This window comes from Miscanthus floridulus, chromosome 14, assembly GCF_019320115.1.
Source record: "Miscanthus floridulus cultivar M001 chromosome 14, ASM1932011v1, whole genome shotgun sequence".
Lineage (NCBI taxonomy): Eukaryota > Viridiplantae > Streptophyta > Magnoliopsida > Poales > Poaceae > Miscanthus > Miscanthus floridulus.
This window is the reverse complement of record NC_089593.1, coordinates 53,596,381-53,614,527: the sequence shown is the minus strand read 5'-3', so window position 1 is coordinate 53,614,527 and position 18,147 is coordinate 53,596,381. Positions and strand designations below refer to the sequence as shown.

At 41.1% G+C, this 18,147-nt stretch overlaps 2 protein-coding genes across 2 annotated transcripts; one reads left to right on the top strand and one right to left on the bottom strand.

Annotated features, from left to right (window-relative positions):
- The first annotated feature begins 6,209 nt into the window (after positions 1-6,209).
- On the top strand, positions 6,210-9,553 carry LOC136505959 (cyclin-A2-1-like). The gene is made up of 11 exons (XM_066501091.1): positions 6,210-6,515; positions 6,627-6,915; positions 7,270-7,376; positions 7,589-7,681; positions 8,127-8,260; positions 8,497-8,572; positions 8,662-8,748; positions 8,843-8,875; positions 8,964-9,112; positions 9,202-9,337; positions 9,497-9,553. The coding sequence occupies exons 1-11, from the start codon at positions 6,210-6,212 to the stop codon at positions 9,551-9,553; spliced, it is 1,467 nt and encodes a 488-aa protein (XP_066357188.1).
- Positions 9,554-12,776: 3,223 nt separating this feature from the next.
- LOC136504679 (glycine-rich RNA-binding protein 2, mitochondrial-like) lies at positions 12,777-16,044 on the bottom strand. Its single transcript, XM_066499649.1, has 5 exons — positions 15,916-16,044; positions 14,705-14,822; positions 14,550-14,618; positions 14,373-14,479; positions 12,777-13,510 (listed from the first exon to the last, which is right to left on the bottom strand). Exons 2-5 carry the CDS (start codon positions 14,811-14,813, stop codon positions 13,010-13,012), a joined length of 786 nt encoding a protein of 261 aa, XP_066355746.1. The 5' UTR covers positions 14,814-14,822; positions 15,916-16,044; the 3' UTR covers positions 12,777-13,009.
- Between the last annotated feature and the right edge of the window lie 2,103 nt (positions 16,045-18,147).

Genomic DNA, 18,147 nt, shown 5'->3' with positions numbered 1-18,147 from the left:
TTTGTTCAGACTCTAAGTGGGCACACTTGGTCCACTGCGAAGAAATTTTTGGTTCTGAACTTGAGCTCCTTACACCCTTATGGCAAGCCGTACTTGGGTCACACTGCTCGGCGACAGGTCACGCTGCTCGGTGGTAGGTCATGCTGCTCGGCGACGGTTCACGCTGCTCGACAATTCATCACAGTGGTTGGACCATGAGTTTGACTGCTCGGCATTATTCGCACCTGCTCGGACGAGCTCAAGATGGCGTTGCACAATGGGTACAAGGCGCTCGGGGACTAGTTGTGGGGTGTACGACCCCAGATACCCACGACAGACCACATGGGCTGTGCCCCTAGGGGTGGCCCAGCCCACAAGACGAAGCCTTGCGGGCCACGACTCTGCTCGGCGCCTCCCGCAAGACATTAGGAAGATATCATGAAGATGCTACAAGATCTGTTAGGGTATGTATGATCTCAAGATTCCTGTAATCAGTTATTACTTTCTGGTTATCTCTTAGATCTAACCGACTTGTAACCCTGCTCCCCGGACTACATAAGGCGAGCAGGGACCCCCTCCAAACTCACGTAATATCATACGATAGCTAATACAAACCAACAGACCACGGGAGTAGGGTATTACGTCATACTGACGGCTTGAACCTGACTAACTCGTGTCTCTGTTGTCTTCTTGTTCTTGATCTCACGCTCCTCTGCCGATCAATCTACCTTCGTGGGATACCCCTCGGAGGACTGCCGATGATATTCTGTCGACACCGGCCAACTAGAGACAAAGATGTTATAAAAAAGGCAAATACTTAAAAACGGCTAGCCACCGAACGGTCTGCTCCCCACCCGCACGCTCACGCTTCTCCCTCTCACCCACGTGATGGTGAGTTCCGGCAACACGGTGGCAGCGATAGTGGGTTCCCGCTGCTTCCCCATGCGCACGTGTCTCCCTCTCTTCCCACGCGGCAGTGAGTTCCGGCGACGACAGTACGGTGGGTTTCGGTGGTGGTGCCGGTGAGGTGGGTCCTCCTCCTCCTGGATCTGTGAGTTAAGGTTCTGGCGGGCTTCTCCTCTCCTCTCCTCTCTCTCTCTCCCTCCCATCTTCCCAACTTCGATGAGCTTCTCCTCTCTTTTTCCCCAACTCCGATGCCCTTAGAAGAGAAGGGGTTTGAGGAGAGGAAGGTCGGCCAGGCGGTGGGAGTGGCTGAAGGTAGTTTAGGGACCCTGGCGGCGGTGGAGGTGGCTGAACCAGGTCAAGACAGGGGAGCTCCATGGCCATGGCAGAGCTCTGGCGAGAGGGGGAGGGGAGAAGGCGGTCGCCATGGACATGCTAGGGTTTCGCCGTAGCTCCACGGTGAAAGCCTAGCACGCCGCGGCAGGGCGGTGGGCGGCGGCGGGAGTGAGGTCGCCGGAGAGGGAGAAAACACCGGGAGAAAGAAGATGAGGTGCCAGGGCGCAAACCAAATCGGTCAACCATGCGGCTGGCCAGCGTCCAAAAAACGCTATGTCACTCGGGCAATTCTGTCGCTTGTGTCACTCGATTTTTTTGGCCATCCGATCGAGGCGCTCACACACCATGTCGCGCTCCCCTCCGACACGGGACAGGACAGGACGGGGCGCTGTAGAGCTATGAGACAGTGGAGAGGGTGGAGATGGCGTGCATGGCGGTCGGGCGCGGTGCTGTAGGCTGGAGATGGCATGCATGCCTATCTAGTACTCCTACTCTGTTTTGTGACCAAGGCCTTGTTTAGATTGAGGTTAGAAATTAGTATTTAGCACTGTAGCACTTTCGTTTGTATTTGACAATTATTGTCCAATTATGACCTAACTAAGCTCAAAAGATTCGTCTTGTAATTTACAATCAAACTATGTAATTAGTTATTTTTTATCTATATTTAATACTCCATGCATATGTCCAAAGATTTAATGTGATAAAGAAAGAGCGAAAAAACTTAGGATCTAAACTATCCTAGAGATGTGCATGTTGTGCGCCTCGTTTTTTTTCTGTCCCAATGTGCATGCTGTGCGCCTCGTTTTTTTTTCTGTCCCAAGACCAAGACCACCGGCTAGCCACTAGCTAGGCATGCATGTGTGCAGCTATCTAGGCCTTGTGTAGTTGATAATTTTTTTTGAAAATAGTATTATAGTATTTTCGTTGTTATTTAGCAATTAGTGTCCAATCATAATCTAATTAGGCTTAAAAGATTCGTCTCATGAATTTCGTCTAAACTATGTAATTAGTTTTATTTTTTATTTATATTTAATGCTTCATGCATGTGTCCAAAGATTCGATGTGACAAATAATCTTGAAAAATTTTACAAAATTTTAGAAACTAAACAGTCACCTAACAGTGTTGCAGTAAGGCTGTTTTTTTTCTATCCCTATACCACCGGCTAGCCACTAGCTAGGCATGTATGCATTTGCTGATCCGTCGCTATCATGTCACCTCGTCCTTGATACAGATTTATTTCTTTAATAGGATCAGATTACACCATATTTTACTATTTCTATTTAGATATAATTTTATATTTAATTAATATAAATCAATTATTTATAAATAAGAATAGTCAAAAATATTTAAACAGTTATCAGATATTTTTTTGGCTCTTTTTTTTTGTCTGTATGTTTTATTTGGTTCCTTTGAAAGCTTCTAATTTGGTTTTTATAGAAATAATCTAGGTAATTTTTTATTTTATATGTTCTATCTGTTTAAATTAATTTTGATCATTTGATCTAAATCTTGTTGTTTGTCTCTATGTTTTATTTGGTTCCCTTTGAAATCTTTTAATTTGATTTTCATAGAAATAATCTAGATAATTTTTTATTTTATATGTCCTATCTATTTGAATTAAGTTTGATCATTTTATCTAAACCCTATGGTTATAAAATTTGAGCGTTTCATAGCCTTAAAACAGTCGGTTCTATCAACGGGCTAGTTTCGAGTGTTTATTTGGCATGTATCACTCGCGTGTCACGTCACTCGTCTAGAAGGTAGACAGACCCAAAAAGAAAAAATAGAGACGACAAAGTTGGATAGCTGACCGGCGAGCTTTCTCCGTCTTTTTTTCTTTTTGGCTTGCATGATGTTTAGTTCCCAAAATTTTGTAAAATTTTTTAAGATTTTTCATCACATTAAATCTTTGGACACATGCATAAAATATTAAATATAAATAAAAAATAAAACTAATTACACAGTTTAGACAAAATTCACGAGACGAATCTTTTAAGCCTAATTAGACTATAATTGGACACTAATTTCTAAATAACAACGAAAATGCTATAGTACTATTTTCCAAAATATTTCACCAACTAAACAAGGCCTTGGCCGACTACATAGGAGAAGCAATGACGTGGCAATAGCCCAATGATTATGCATAGTCTAATGTTTACTAGCTAACCAAATTCAAATGATATTATCTGTTAAATCATATATCCGATTTGCAAATAGTTTGTGGCACAATATTTCTTGTGATTTTGTTAACAAAACAAGATCCGTATATTTTGACGAAAAAATATATAGTGACATCGATATCCTATATCCCATACTCACAAGTATGACAAAAGCTTGTCATGGTATCGATTCAAATGTGATTTTTATCTCTAGATTCTAGGAATTAGTTTGGCCACGATCCAAACACGAAACGAACCAAGAATATCAAACAAAGTTCTAAGATGAAATCTTTAGACATTTGTAAGATGAAACCTTAACTAGGTCAAAGACACGTGGGGAAAAGTTCTAAGATGAAATCTTTAGGTTGTAATTTTGAATAGGAAAAAAAGAAAAGTTTGGTAAGGGTTTTGATTTACTCCCTTCATTCCAAATTATTGCCCATTTTGGCTTTCTAGATATATAGTTTTTTGTTGTACACTTTAGATAAACACTATATCTAAATATAGTAAAAATGATATACATAGAAAAATCAAAACATCTTATAATATACAACATAGAGAGTAACTACTATATGCCACACATAATTAGACATTTTTATAAAAAAAAAATTATTTGAAAACAAGGAATGTTACAAAACATAACTTCGCTGGTCATATTTTGGCTTAGTCCAGATTTTGATCCCGTTTGGCAACCAGTTTCGGATTCTTACGAGAATCGGTAGAATCACTGTCAAATGGGTAAGATGAGAAATGTTTCACTCATGAATCACTAGAAAAGTTTATCGTTTTTATGCCTAGCAAGGTGAAACACCTGTTAGCTGGTTTGGTGTGATTCTGATTCTTGCCCCTTTTTTATTAGCAACTATATTTTTTTAATTATTTATTTTTCAGTATAATAAGTTCTCGTTTCGTTGAAATTTGGCTTATGCTGATGCTGAAATGTTGTGATAGGAAAACATTGTTTCTTCGCTGAAAAGTACTGCTGAAGTAGTACTGTAGAACATAGGTTGTATTTAAGTTGTTCTTCGCCTACAAAAAGTTCTAGAATTTTTAAGAATATTTTTATTCATATGACTTTTTATGAAAAATATATTTTTTAATCAGAATCTAGACTACCAGCCAAACGTTTTCACGAAGTGATTCTGATTCATCACTAGAAATGTTTCTTTGGAGAATTTAGATCCAAAACATCTCTACGAGAATCTGGATCCCTCCCAAACCAATTATTCCTTAATCTTATTTTATTCCTTCAGCTCGGGAACCTAGGTTGTTGAGCATACATTTTCTTTTGCTTGACCATTCACTGCGTACCCATGTCGTCAAAAAAATATATATCTTGTTTTTGAGAGGTCAAACTTTAAAGTTTGACCAAATATATAAAAATGATAGTAATATTTATGATATACATAATAATAATTATTAGATTAGTTATAGAATATATTTTTTTAAAATAATTTATTAAACTAAAAAAATAGTCTCCTTAAAAGGCGAGATGTCGGGGAGGGAGTACATAAAATGGCAACTAGCCACAAAATTGATGGTTACTGTGTTTGGGAGGGAGTATACGAAACCAAAATTTTCTAGTTGGCCCTGTTTCAAATTGTGACGCCAGCCCACCCGAAACGCCTCTAAAACCCCAACCATCGACCAAGTTCACTTCAAATTGACTATGTTTTATCTATAACTTGAATAGTCCAATGAAGTTATAGATTTAACAAGAATAAACCTAAATAAATCTATAACTAAGTTATATATGATCCAATAAATATGAAATTTTTACTACAGTTCAATCATACAATAATTAGCCCACTATAAAAATTTCACCACAATTGGACCATAGAAGCTGCATATATGAATTATTTAAATTAATTATAGAAAAGCATAGATCTAAAGCTACAGCAAAAATTTTGTACCAAAGCATACCATATTATATGTTCACTGTGTAGATCTATTCATGTGGAGTCCAACAAAATTGGATTTTCCATTTTATGATTTTTCTGTGATTTACTATGATTTTTCAAAGATTCAGCAGAAATAAATAAAAAAGAAAAAGACAAAACCACCGCTGTAGCAAACCACCGTCCAAAACTGCTTGGGGGGTTATTTGACCAGTTTTGGAAAGTTCAGGGGGTAGAAAATCCGGTTTTATAGTTGAGGGTGGTAACGACTTCTTGTTATAGGTGAGGGGGTGATTTAGACTTTTTCCAAACAATAAATGTCTCTTTATCAACTTGATCTACTTAGATGTTGCATGGGCAAGTAAACTTTTAGCTGCGTGGCGATTGTATTCCTCTCTGCATTGTCTTCTCAGACTCCCGAAAACGAAAAGAAATAGAAACCTTTCATGAACAAGTAAACATTGTTGTGCCAAGAACACCTGTAATTTCTGGGTATGAGAGGCTTTTTTTGCCATAAAAGGAACCATGCAATCTTAATTTGTTAGTTTTTTAATTTTGAGTTGTGACATGACCAAGTAATTTGTTGGGATAATGTATTACTGTGGCAGAAGGAATTTGTCAAAGTGCTCATGTGATTTTTATGCTTTAAGATAATTTGTTGTTTTCTGACTTGTGTTCTCATGCCTTCAGATAGTTTTAGTTTAACCTCTGCATTTGAGAGTAACAATGTCATGTGAGCTTGCCAAAAAACTTATTTTTATGTCAGCCTTGCATTTGCGTTTGTTTATCTCACATTGTTGCACAATTCCTAATGTAGTTCCGTAGTCTAATTTAGTTGTCCAGCCTGCAACTCTTTTTTCACATTATTCCTGTCTTTATCCCTCGGTGCACATATCCATAAAGTCACCATCTTATTAACAAATTCAGGTTTACATGGCTACAAGAAAGGAAAGGCCTTTGCTTATTGCTGGCCAAGCAACCAGTGCCAGAATAACAAGATCTCAGGCTGCTGCAAATCGAACAAGATCTGGGCTGGCTCCTTCTGTACCACTACCCCTGAAAACTGAGCATAAACATGCAGCGAAAGGAAAGATGAAAAGGGGAGCTTCAGATGAAAATGCTGCTGCTGATGCTGGAGCTTCAGCTCCTCAGCCTAAAAGGCGCCCAGTTCTCAAGAATGTAACTAATATAAGCTGTGCTAAAACTTCCAAAAGGTGCAATGCTGTGACTGGGCTGAAGGTATCATGAAGTTCAACGCATTACTACTTTATCCTACAATGATTTTCAATCTATATTTTGCCAACCATTGTCAATAGAATAATAAGTAGTTCCTTACTTCCTTTGCTCCAGTTGGGTCCCTCCCAGAAGGTTGGACAGAGCATAAACAAGCAATGCACAAACAAGATCCCCAAGCTTCTCCCTCTGGCTGTTGGGGGGAGTTCACTTGTGAATGATTCTAATAGTGCTGAAGAAACACAAAAGGTAGACCTTTTGGCACAGAAAGAGAAGCAGATTGTTTTGCTTAAGGGGGCTCAGCCATTGCAGAATACTGAACGAAACAAAGATGGTGCTTGTGATGAGACATTCGTTGAGGAAAGAAACGCCAGGAATATAGTCGAAAATGCTGCCTTAAAGGCTGGTTAGTTGCATCTTTTTCCCCCCAGCATTGAACATCTTGACTTCTCGTAGTTAAAATTAATATTATAGATGATGGAATAATGCACATCCCGGAATCTACATCTTAAAATGTATGCAGCCATAGTTAAAAATTAATTAGAGGTCACAAGCACAGCTAATTCCACAAAAATGCTTAGGGCTACTATTGGCTTGTCATGTTATCCTGAGTTGCTGACTGGTCTGCATCTTCTCTGAGTAGACTTTTGATTAACAAAACTGTGACTGTAAATTTGTGTTTACCTGACTGATTCTGAGATACTTGAGGATCTCCATATTAAGTGGGCATAGCAGCTAAAGAATCTGTATTTTGTTACAGGGGTCTCTAATGGTTTAAACATTGTAGACATTGACAAAAATAATGGTGATCCTCAAATGTGTGTTACCTACGTTGCAGAGATATACAGAAATCTAATGGCCTCAGAGGTATGTTAATGTGTTTTTGGTAAAAAATAGAACCTTCTTACTATTGTTTGGGCAGACTGTTGGTTCCCTCACATAGTCACATTTCACAAGTCTTGTGATCTAGGGGACAAGCGTTATGTTCAGAGTACTTGTGTTTCATCTGTGTGCTGCATTTTTTATATTATTCTTGACTGAATGCATTCTCTGATTCTGTGTGCTTGTCTTATGCCCAGCTTATAAGAAGATCTAGGTCAAATTACATGGAGACTTGGCAACAGGACATCACAGCTAGCATGCGAGGTGTTCTAATTGATTGGCTTGTTGAGGTTTGTATGGATTGCTGTTGAGGAAGTTTACGCTTGCATTTCTACGATTTTAGGCCAATATCGGGTCACTAATCATTGGCATCTCTCTGCACAACGTCATTGAATGGCCCGATATTGGCATTGTTGCGTGCTCACGTAAAAAGTATCTAGTTATATGTAAGTCTACATACTGCATCTATGAAAATGCTTTCCTCTCTGTCCATATGTATCATAGTCATCTGATGTCAGTGAAGAGAAATTTATGAGATAATTGAACCATTTGATGATGACTGACTCATCCTTTGTTCTTTCAACACATAACTTGGTGAGAGCATGATATGGTGAAGTGGTCACTGTATAATGACTTCTGTCTTCAGCATTTGAATCAGACTGCATTTCGTTCATGCTTTCAAGGCATCTGCCTCTCATGACTTCTCTACTTTTTTATGCATCATTCTCAATGCAGGTTTCTGAGGAATATAAGCTTGTGGCAGATACACTTTACCTTGCAGTATATCTTATTGACCAATTTCTTTCTCAGAACTGTATTCAAACACAGAAACTACAACTTCTTGGGATAACTAGTATGCTGATTGCCTCGTAAGTTTTAGATTTTAATACTCAATGTTGAGAAGCTTTGCAGTTGCCCAGTCGATAGGAGAATGTATCATATAAAAAATGTGGTTTGCTTATAGCTGATGAGACATCTTATTCTATAGAATGCATCAAATAGTTAAAAATAAATGACTGCGAGTTTTATGTGATTATTTTTATTTGTGCCTTGGTGCCATTGATTTCCCTGTCACTGGTAATATTGTAAGTTTTCCTTTTTGCAGGAAATATGAAGAGTATTCTGCTCCTAGTGCTGAAGAATTTTGTAACATAACGGATAGTACATATGCAAAGGCTGAGGTATTTGTTTCTCTTGCAGTTTGAGAGATTGCTAAATTTATATGTAAAGAGCCCTTGAACTCCACAGCTGACATCTCCTGATTCCACAGGTTCTGGAAATGGAACAACACGTGCTTAATGATGTGGGCTTTCATTTATCTGTTCCAACAACAAACACATTTCTCAGGTCACCCTCCGTGGCCACATACATGTTGATGTATACTACTTTTTTCCACGCAAAGTTTTTTCTTCATTAACATTCTTTTTCTTGTTTTCTTTAATTTTGATCAGGAGATCCTTAGAGCAGCACAGGTTTCTTGTATAGTAAGATCAGTACCCGAACCACATTGCAACAAGTCCTTTCAATTTATATGTATTGTCCTCAACACAAGTTGCCAAACTACATTTCCAGGCTCCTTTGACCCCTTTGAATTATCTGGCGAATTATCTTGCTGAGTTGACTTTAATCAGCTACGATTTCCTGAAATTTCTTCCTTCAGTGGTAGCAGCATCTTCAGTTTTCCTTGCAAAATGGACACTTGACCAATCTGACCATCCTTGGGTTTGTATGAAAACATTGCATGTATGTATCCACATCATCTTTAAAGTTTAAACTTATATAACATTTAATCTGTGGTTTCTGTTTTACTGAACCCTACTCTTGAGCACTACACCTCTTACAAAAGCTCCAATCTTAGAACTTGCGTGCGGGCTCTACAGGAACTGCAGCACAACACCAGTAATTGCCCCCTCAACGCCATCCGTGAAAAGTATGGGCAGCAAAAGGTACATGAATTTGCTGTTTGAATTCCTTGCATGCCCCACTCGAATGAAGCCCGTCAGAATACCAACTTTCAAGTGAAATCGTGATTATCCTTCTTGTCTATGTGCAAGTCGTAGCATGTTGATTTTTGCAACCATGTAATGAACTTTGTTCCATTGCAGTTTGAGTGTGTTGCCAACCTGAGGTCACCGGAGCTGCTGCAGTCACTCTTCAGTTGATGTGCCCCCCTGCTGATTCACAGCCATTTGCTGCAACGATCCTGACACCGTATCGTCAGCTTAGAGCATACCCTTCTCTCTCTTTTTTTTTGAACTTAGAGCATACCCTTCTTAGATCAACTTGCGCTGGCCCCCAAGCAGTTTCTGTTCCATTTTCGAACTTTCTTCAGTTTCAACCGGCATAAAATTTGCTTGCATGTAAAGCCATCACTGTGTGCAGGCTGCTGCCCAGAGTTGATAGTTATAAGGTACTGTAGTATCTATTGGTTTATATAACAATGACAAGATGGCATCTCTAAGATCCCACCACTGAAAACTAAGAAATGACCAGCAGTTTTGATTGAGACCTTGCTCCACAAATTTTTGCCATTGTTAGCAAAAGAAGAGCTAATAAGAGGACTGTCCTGGAAGCCCTTACTAACCATGGTTGGATTGCGGATATCCAAGGAGCTCATACTGTGGGAATCATCATTGAATTCTTAGCGCTATGGGATATTCTCTCGGAGGTGGTTCTGCAGCCTGGAGTGGAGGATGCTCATATTTGGCGTCTATCGACATCAGGACAATATTCGGCAAAATCTGCATATGAGGGTTTCTTCATTGGCTCCACTGTATTCAGGCCTCGGGAGCGTATTTGGAAAACTTGGGCCCCAGGAAAATGCCGCTTCTTTATGTGGTTGGTAGCACACAACAAATGTTGGACAGCAGACAGGCTGGCACGCCGAGGTCTCCCACATCCTGCTCGCTGCCCCCACTGTGAACAAGAAGAAGAAACTATCAATCATCTACTAGTCTCATGTGTGTTTGCATGCGAATTTTGGTTTGTTTTGCTGCGAAGAATGGGTCTACAGGCCCTTTCGCCACAAGATGAACCCTCCTTTGATGATTGGTGGGCCAAAGCAGAGTCTAGAATGGATGGTTCACACAAAAAAGGACTCAACTCGCTTATCATCCTTGGTGCATGGACAATTTGGAACCATCGCAACCGGTGTGTTTTCGATGGGACTCCTCCTAGCCTGGCTGGAGCATTGCTGCTCGCAAGTGAGGAACAGCGTTTCTGGAAGCTTGCAAAGGCTCAGGGAAGCTCCTTCCCTTCTCTTGAGCCTGTAGATAGCCAGTAGGATCCTTTTGTGGAGGTGAAGTCATTTCCTATATTAGTAAAAGGCGCGTGTGTTTGTCTAAGAGCTTAGGAGTGTGAGTGTGTGTTGCAAGGGCTCTTGCCCCCCTTTTTTCTTCTTAATATAAAGATACGCAGTTCTCCTGCGTGTTCGAGAAAAAAAAAGATATTTGAATGAGTGTTTGTTAGAGAAACTGAGAGGTCAATAAAGGTGGTAAATCCAAATTTAAGCAAGCAACAAATGGGCTGGGGCAAAATATTTTAGTTTTGACACAATAGGTTACTGAAGTATTATATGTGGAAGTGTTTCCTTTGACATACGTTATGTGACTTGGGTCACTAACGCAATACACTAAAGTGTCAATTTGTAACTCAGCATACACCTCTGAAAGACTAGACCGACAGATCATGAGATTAACGAAGTCATCATATACGCCTCATTGTTGACGAGCACATAGCCTACCACTGAAACAGCACGCCATTAAACCTAAAATAAATCCAAAAAAACAAAAACAACATCAAGTCTATGATTTTAGCATGTGTGGGTAGGTTCTACCACGAGAAACCTAACCATGAACTATCACTTCGCCAAAACATGTTAAACCAAAAAAGGGAAAATATAAAGCTTTTGATTCTCATACTTTTTTCTCCATTTTATTTCTTTTATTTGTTATTAGTAAGAATTTTTAGGCTGATTTTGATATTACATTTCGTTCCCAAGTACGGTTTCCTTGTTTAGATTTTATGTGGTGCCCATGCATTCCAAAACTCCAATATTGAGATTGAAAGAATCCAGCAGCCAAGTTCGCGGAACATTGGGGTCATGGTACGGGAACCTTGTTTCTTAAGTCCATGGGACGAAGGGGTATATAGCTCGATCTCATTCCTTCGATTAATGGAACACATACCAAGTGTAACGGAACGTGTTCCCGGAACGATGAACACGAGCCTAATTAAATTGGTTAATATCACGAATGAATTAATTAGCACAAGTTTTCACTAAATGTAAAACTTAGAAAGTTCTAAAATAATAATAAAGATAAAAATAGATAGCAGAACTCGTCATGCGGTCTCTCCTCTTTTTGAATTTTGGGCCTCAGATTTCCATCAAGTGGCCAGACGTGGTTCCCGTGGTGTGGATTACGTTCCATCCGTATTCGAAACGATGTTCCATCATGTTCCTGTTTCACAAATTGGAACGATGTCCCGGAACGTGCCCACGTTCCAGTTCCAATCCATCTCCTTAGTCAAGTCTCATTGATCTCTTGGAGCCTTTCCATAAACCTAGCCGTAAGGAAGCTTGACCAAGTTGAGCCTTGACCAACAGGAGCTCTTTAGGTCTGGTTGGCCGGACGATAGCCACACGCCGACAATTTTTTTTCCCGAGGCTGGCAATCATTAATGGGTTAAATTTGTTGTTTTGGGCCGTTTGTTTTCTTTCCAGTCATTTGACTCATATTTCGTACCGTACCTACCAAACAAAATAAACAAAGTTGCTGACATCATTGCATAATAAAGTGCATTTAGGCCCTAGGCAAAGCTAAACTAAAGGCATGTTTGATACATTAACCTAAATTAACTATAGTCAGCTAGCTAGTTAGCTAACGACTAGTTAAAAACTTGCTAAAAATTATTCCAAATAATGAAGTGCATTTAGGCACAAGGCAAAGCTAAACTAAGGACATGTTTGATACATTAACTTAAATTAACTATAGTCGGCTAGCTAGTTAATTAACGACTAGTTAAAAACTTGCTAAAAATTAATCCTTCTGTTTAGATATACTAGAGCTAAGTTAAGTTAAAATTAAAATTAACTAGCTAATAATTAAATAACAGCCTTTGGATGGCCAATGTGCTGACATAGTCGATGAAACGGTACTGCTGGTGCCAAAAATAGTAGCCGTTGGATGGCGATGGGCTGACATAGTCGGTGAAATGGGGTACGGCTGGTGCCGACTTGGAAGTCATGCCTCTGGTAGCAGAAGCTGAAGCGAGCTGAAGCCTGACAGAGCCCAAGTAATCGTAACTGAAGAGAGCTGAAGCTTGACAGAGGCCATGAAAGTATTTGGAGGATTCTCGTACAAGACACCATTTGCAAACCAGATCGACTGCCGCCAGTGAAGGCATAGCAACTAGCAAAATGACCATATAACATGAAAGTATGCCATGTTTGCCGGCATGCAGCGCACGCTTTGAAAGTTCCACAACTCCGACAACTCAAACTCAACAGAAAGACTCGTCCCACAGACGCCTATCATGTTAACAGGAAACACTACCGAATACATATCGTTCTGGAATCTTATCTTGATGGGCACTAGGCCTCGCTTGGGGGACACAAACTAGCTCCTCTTGTTGGCACAGCTGTCAGGCTCATCGTCCTTGAACATATCCTCCATGATTTCATCATTCTTGTTACCGCTTAAGTCGCCACCAAGTGTGCTAGCAGAAAACTCATCAGCACCAGTGGAACCACCGGTTGCGCCAAAGCTACCAGCAGGGTTTCCACCAAAACCACTGTCAGCACCAAAGTTACTGCTGGCAAAGCTGTCGCTACCTCCAGCAGCAAAGTTGCCTCCAGCCCCACCTGCAACTCCATAATCACTACCACCACCACCATAGCCACCACCACCCTTGTTGCCATAGTTGCCACCATAGCCACTACCGTATCCACCACCGCCACCACCATAGCCACCGCCGCCGCCGCCATAGCCGCCACCACCATAGCCGCCATAGCCGCCACCACCATAGCCACCGCCACCATAACCACCGCCACCGCTGCCGCGGAAGCCACCTGTCCTCTCGTTAGCATGATTAACCCGTATGCTCCGCCCATCGAGAGTCTAGTACAAGCAAGAAAGAGTCAGGTGTAGGCATAGTAATTACATGTTTCAAGTGCAACCTACCTAAATATCAACATTAATGTACAGAGCAAATAATAAACAGAACAATAAAAAGTTGAAGGATAATTATAAAGGAGTGTCAGAAAAATATTAAGGCGTAATCATAATGAAACAGTTTCATTTATGACTATAAAAAGACGTGATCTCTTGACATTTGATCAAATACCCTCCATCTCAAAAACCTGTTATTATAAGTTTGTCCTAAGCTATTTTAAGCTTGACCAAGTTTATAAAGATTGTCATAATTTACGAGACCAAATAGATATAATATGAAAATATGTTACATGAAAATTTTAATTGTATTTATTTGGTAATATAAGTCTCAGAATTTTTTGTAAACTTACCATTGTCTGACTTAAAACAAAATTAGAATGTCAAGTTTCTTGGGACAGGGGTAGTAACTCATTAGTGCTGCCCAAGATACAAGTCACAACTGACAGGAATTCATATTAGCAACACACTTGGAACTAAATTGCTGAGTGTTATGGTAAAACCACGTACCATGACCATGAATGACAAACAACACAGCATCCCTATACATTTCAAAAATCCCTTACTAGCTATCAACACCCTAAATCTATCATACCTTCTATTTTAGTAATAATGCATAAAAATTAAGAAGACAACAGGGCAAGTTAGGATTAATAGATTCTGGCATATGTTAGCCTAAATTAATGTTAGGGTGCAAATCTTATAAGAATTAGCCAGTCGTAAGCAATATCGTAACTGAGACAATGATGAAATATCACAAACATGATAATCGAAAACAGATAAATCACAATCATTCAAAGTATGAACTAACCTTTCCATCCATGGCAGTGATGGCAGCTGAAGCCTCCTCAGAAGATGTGTAAGTTACAAAGCCAAAACCTCTAGACCTCCCAGACTCACGGTCAAGGATAATCCTAGCTGGACAGATTGAAGCATAACTGGTTAGCAAAGAGTAGAGGCAAGGCAAGTGCAGCAATGGGCATGATACCTTCAACGACTTCTCCATATTTGGCAAACTCATCTCTGAGACTGTGATCATCAGTTCCATAAGAAAGCCCTGAAACGATATTTACAGCTATCAGGAAATTGTACAGGGACAAAAAAAATTTGACAAGCAGATACAAATTATAAACAGGCTAGAACCTCCAACAAAGAGCTTGGATGATGACATGCATCTGATTGCTTGATAGACAGACGGATTTGAACTCGCAGCTTTCTTGAGCAGACCACCAAGCTTATTAGCCAGCGCCATTGTGCCAAACTGCAACAGGGTAAGATTCTGAGTTGTCAACAGATAATCCAATATACAATGGTGGGGTGATGTTTTAAAGTACTTAAGTCCTAAGTTCACCAGGAATAAATGTTCTAATCAGACATAACTAAATGAACGGCTACCTTCCAATTGGTTGAAAAAGTTTATTGATTGCAATAGTTATAAATGTTAACAGGCAACCAAAGGGGAAAGAAACGGTTGCCAATCATCTTGTTATAACAGAGGATTTAGGAAACATACATTATTGCCTTGTTTAAGGCATAAAAATTGCACACAACGTTTTAGAAAACAGAACTGTAGCAGAGATTCAGATTTCAAATATAAACATAATGGAGACACTATTGTATGATGATAGCAAGGGAGATGACAATTAACTTTGACATGGTAACAATTTTTTTTAAAAAAAGCTTCCATAACACTGATCTGAGAAATTATTATTCATGGGGACATAGATATTGAGTGTTGTAGCATCAAGAGAGACAGCCTAAGAAACAGCAGAAGCTTGGGTGTTACACAGTGGTTGACTAGAGCTACCTAATTATACACCATTTCTTATGATGAAACATTGTAATCGCAAGAAAACAAAATGAAAACATTCCATTTGCACCATAAAGACACAGACAACATGTGGCACAAATGGCTACAAACGCAAAAAGGATGAAAGAAAACAGCAGCTTCATGTTCACATAGGCACGTGAACATGCCGCGAGTAAAGTAGTAGGAAGTTAATCACCCATCGTAGAAGTTCAGAACCACGAAGCCGATCGAAAAACACCAAAAATGCTCATCTCGCGGGGATCCAGGCCAAACCATCACCGAGCCGCGCACGAGCGCGAACAACCATAAACGGCCCACGTCCAAACTAACAATACCAGTAATCATAAACCCTAGAACACACTGCTTCTACTCCCCCAATTGGCCCCCAACGAGTCAACGAGGCAAGGAAGCCGAAAAAGACACGGATCGCCATCGCTCGTGGCATGAGGGCGCATCATCCCCCGCGACGGGTTGCATCAACCCGACGGAAAACAGGATGAAATAATAAATCGAAAAAAATAGCTGCTAGGGTTTAAGCACGCACCTGAGAAGGAGTCGGGGGGATGGGGAGGGGTTTAGGGGCCGCGGGACGAAAGGCGGCGGCGGGGGGCGGACGCGAGTGAGGCGGGTGGGGGCGAGGATCGTGATATAGGGCTCCTGGGACCCTCGCGGCCGTCCGATGGGCTCGAGCGCCGCTGGATCAGCCGTCGATTCGATCAACTGGCGCGGGTCTGCGACGGATATTTCTGGAGTGCAGGGGTTGCGTGTAACGTCGATGGCATGTGGGGTCCACAGACGAGTTGATCGCAGTGTCCGTGGCTGGGCGGCGGGTTGTCTGTCCTCACTGAGGCCGTGTCGCCCGTCTGCTGCGATTTCGGGGAAGCCGGATGCAGAGCATAGAGAGGGGAGGACAACGATTTATGGCCTTGTTTAGATTCAGTTTTTTTACTCTCTTCTTCACATGAAATATTAAATATAAATAAAAAATAATTAATTATATAGTTTGATTATAAATTACGAGATAAATTTTTTAAATCTAGTTAAACTATAATTAAATAATAATTAATAAATACAAATGAAAGTGCTACCGTCTCAACAAGCCTCGGGGCTCAAGCGAAAAAGGGGAGCTAGCCGACTGACTCCGCCGAGATCAGCGGCGGCGGCGGCGATCATGGCCGCGCAGAGGGAGAAGTCCGCTGCCGTCGCGGTCGCCGCAGCGGCACACGGCGCTGCGGCGTCGGGGTCTCCTTCTCCTTCGTCCTCATCCGGAGGTCCGGCGGCGGCGGTGTTCTCGTCGGGAGAGCGGTGGAGCGCCGCGATCGGGAACTTGGGGGAGCTCGGCGCCAACGTGGACGCGCTGCAGAAGCTGATCGGGCGGAAGGCCGTCTTCGTCGACGACGACATCTTCTCCAAGGCCTCCCTCGCCGCCGACCAGGCCCGCACCATCAAGGTATATACGTGTACTACCCAGACGCTGCTGGATCAGACTATCAGCCACCTATCGTTGTCCTCCCCTCTCTATGCTCTGCATCCGGGTTCTTGGATCAGCTGATGCCGCCTTCTGAAGAGCGTAGATTCGGTCCCCTTTTAGTTTAAATGTGGAATTCACTGCTCAGAAAAGCAAGAGGGGATCTTGAGCTGGGTGTGATTTTGAGTACTCGAGTGATTCAGTTTAGTGCGACTTGTGTCTCTTTGGCATAGGCTTGTAGAGCTAGGCAACTCTGGTTCCGCATACAGTGACATGGAATTGGCTGACCTTTTGTGGAACAGAAAAATTGATTTGTACAAATCGGAATTCCGAAGTGATAGGTAAACTGGAATGCAAAAGATGGTGCTTTGTGTTCCACTTTCGCAAATCGGATTCTCTGTTTTTATTGTTGTTGTAGGAGAATGTGTTAGACTTTATACATCCAAAGGTGAGGTTGCTGTTTTACTGCAATAAGCCAGTATCAGTATGATATGAGTGTAGCGTTAATGTAAACATAAATGGATGTAAAATGTGAGCGGCTCAGACCAAAGTTATTGATCTAGTGACTCGAGGAATTAACACAAAAATCAGACGGGGAACTTATGTGATGTGCCCATGTAGTGGATACCAATTTATAAAGGGCGTACCCAGTGCTGAGAGCTCCCGTTCTGTGCGGGGTTTGGAGAAGGGTGTCAGTGGCAAGCCTTACCCTCGCCTGCGCAATGTGAGGAGACAAGACTCGAACCCAGGACCTTCCGGTCACAGGCGGTAAGACTCTACCGCTTGCACCAGGCCCGCCCTTCAGTGGATACCAATTTATGTTCGCTCAAAATTTGTTCCTTTGGACTTTCCGTATTTTGTCAATTTGGAGATATGGAAGAGATAATAAACTAATCCTCACAAACAAAAGTTCATATTATGCTGCTAAGAAGTCATTATTATGTGGTAAGTTTGTACTCCTGGGTTACAATATGTTGTCTTGTGTTTTTTTACCACATATTGTTTGGAGCATGCAACTCTAGCTTAATTAGCTCATAGTGATGTAGTTTCAATCAAGTCATTTAAAGTAAAACCTTAGGACATCTGTAATTTAGTTGACTTTGATGTAAATTTGTACTCCCCTCCATTCCAATTGTAAGACACTTTGCTTTTTTTAGATACATAGCTTTTGCTACTTAGAAATACATTATGTCTATGTACACGGTAAAAGCAACATAACTAGAAGAGCCAAAATGTCTTACAGTTTTGAACGCGCGGGGGGCGTGTGTGTGTGTGTGGGGGGGGGGGGGGGGGGGGGGGGGGGGGGGG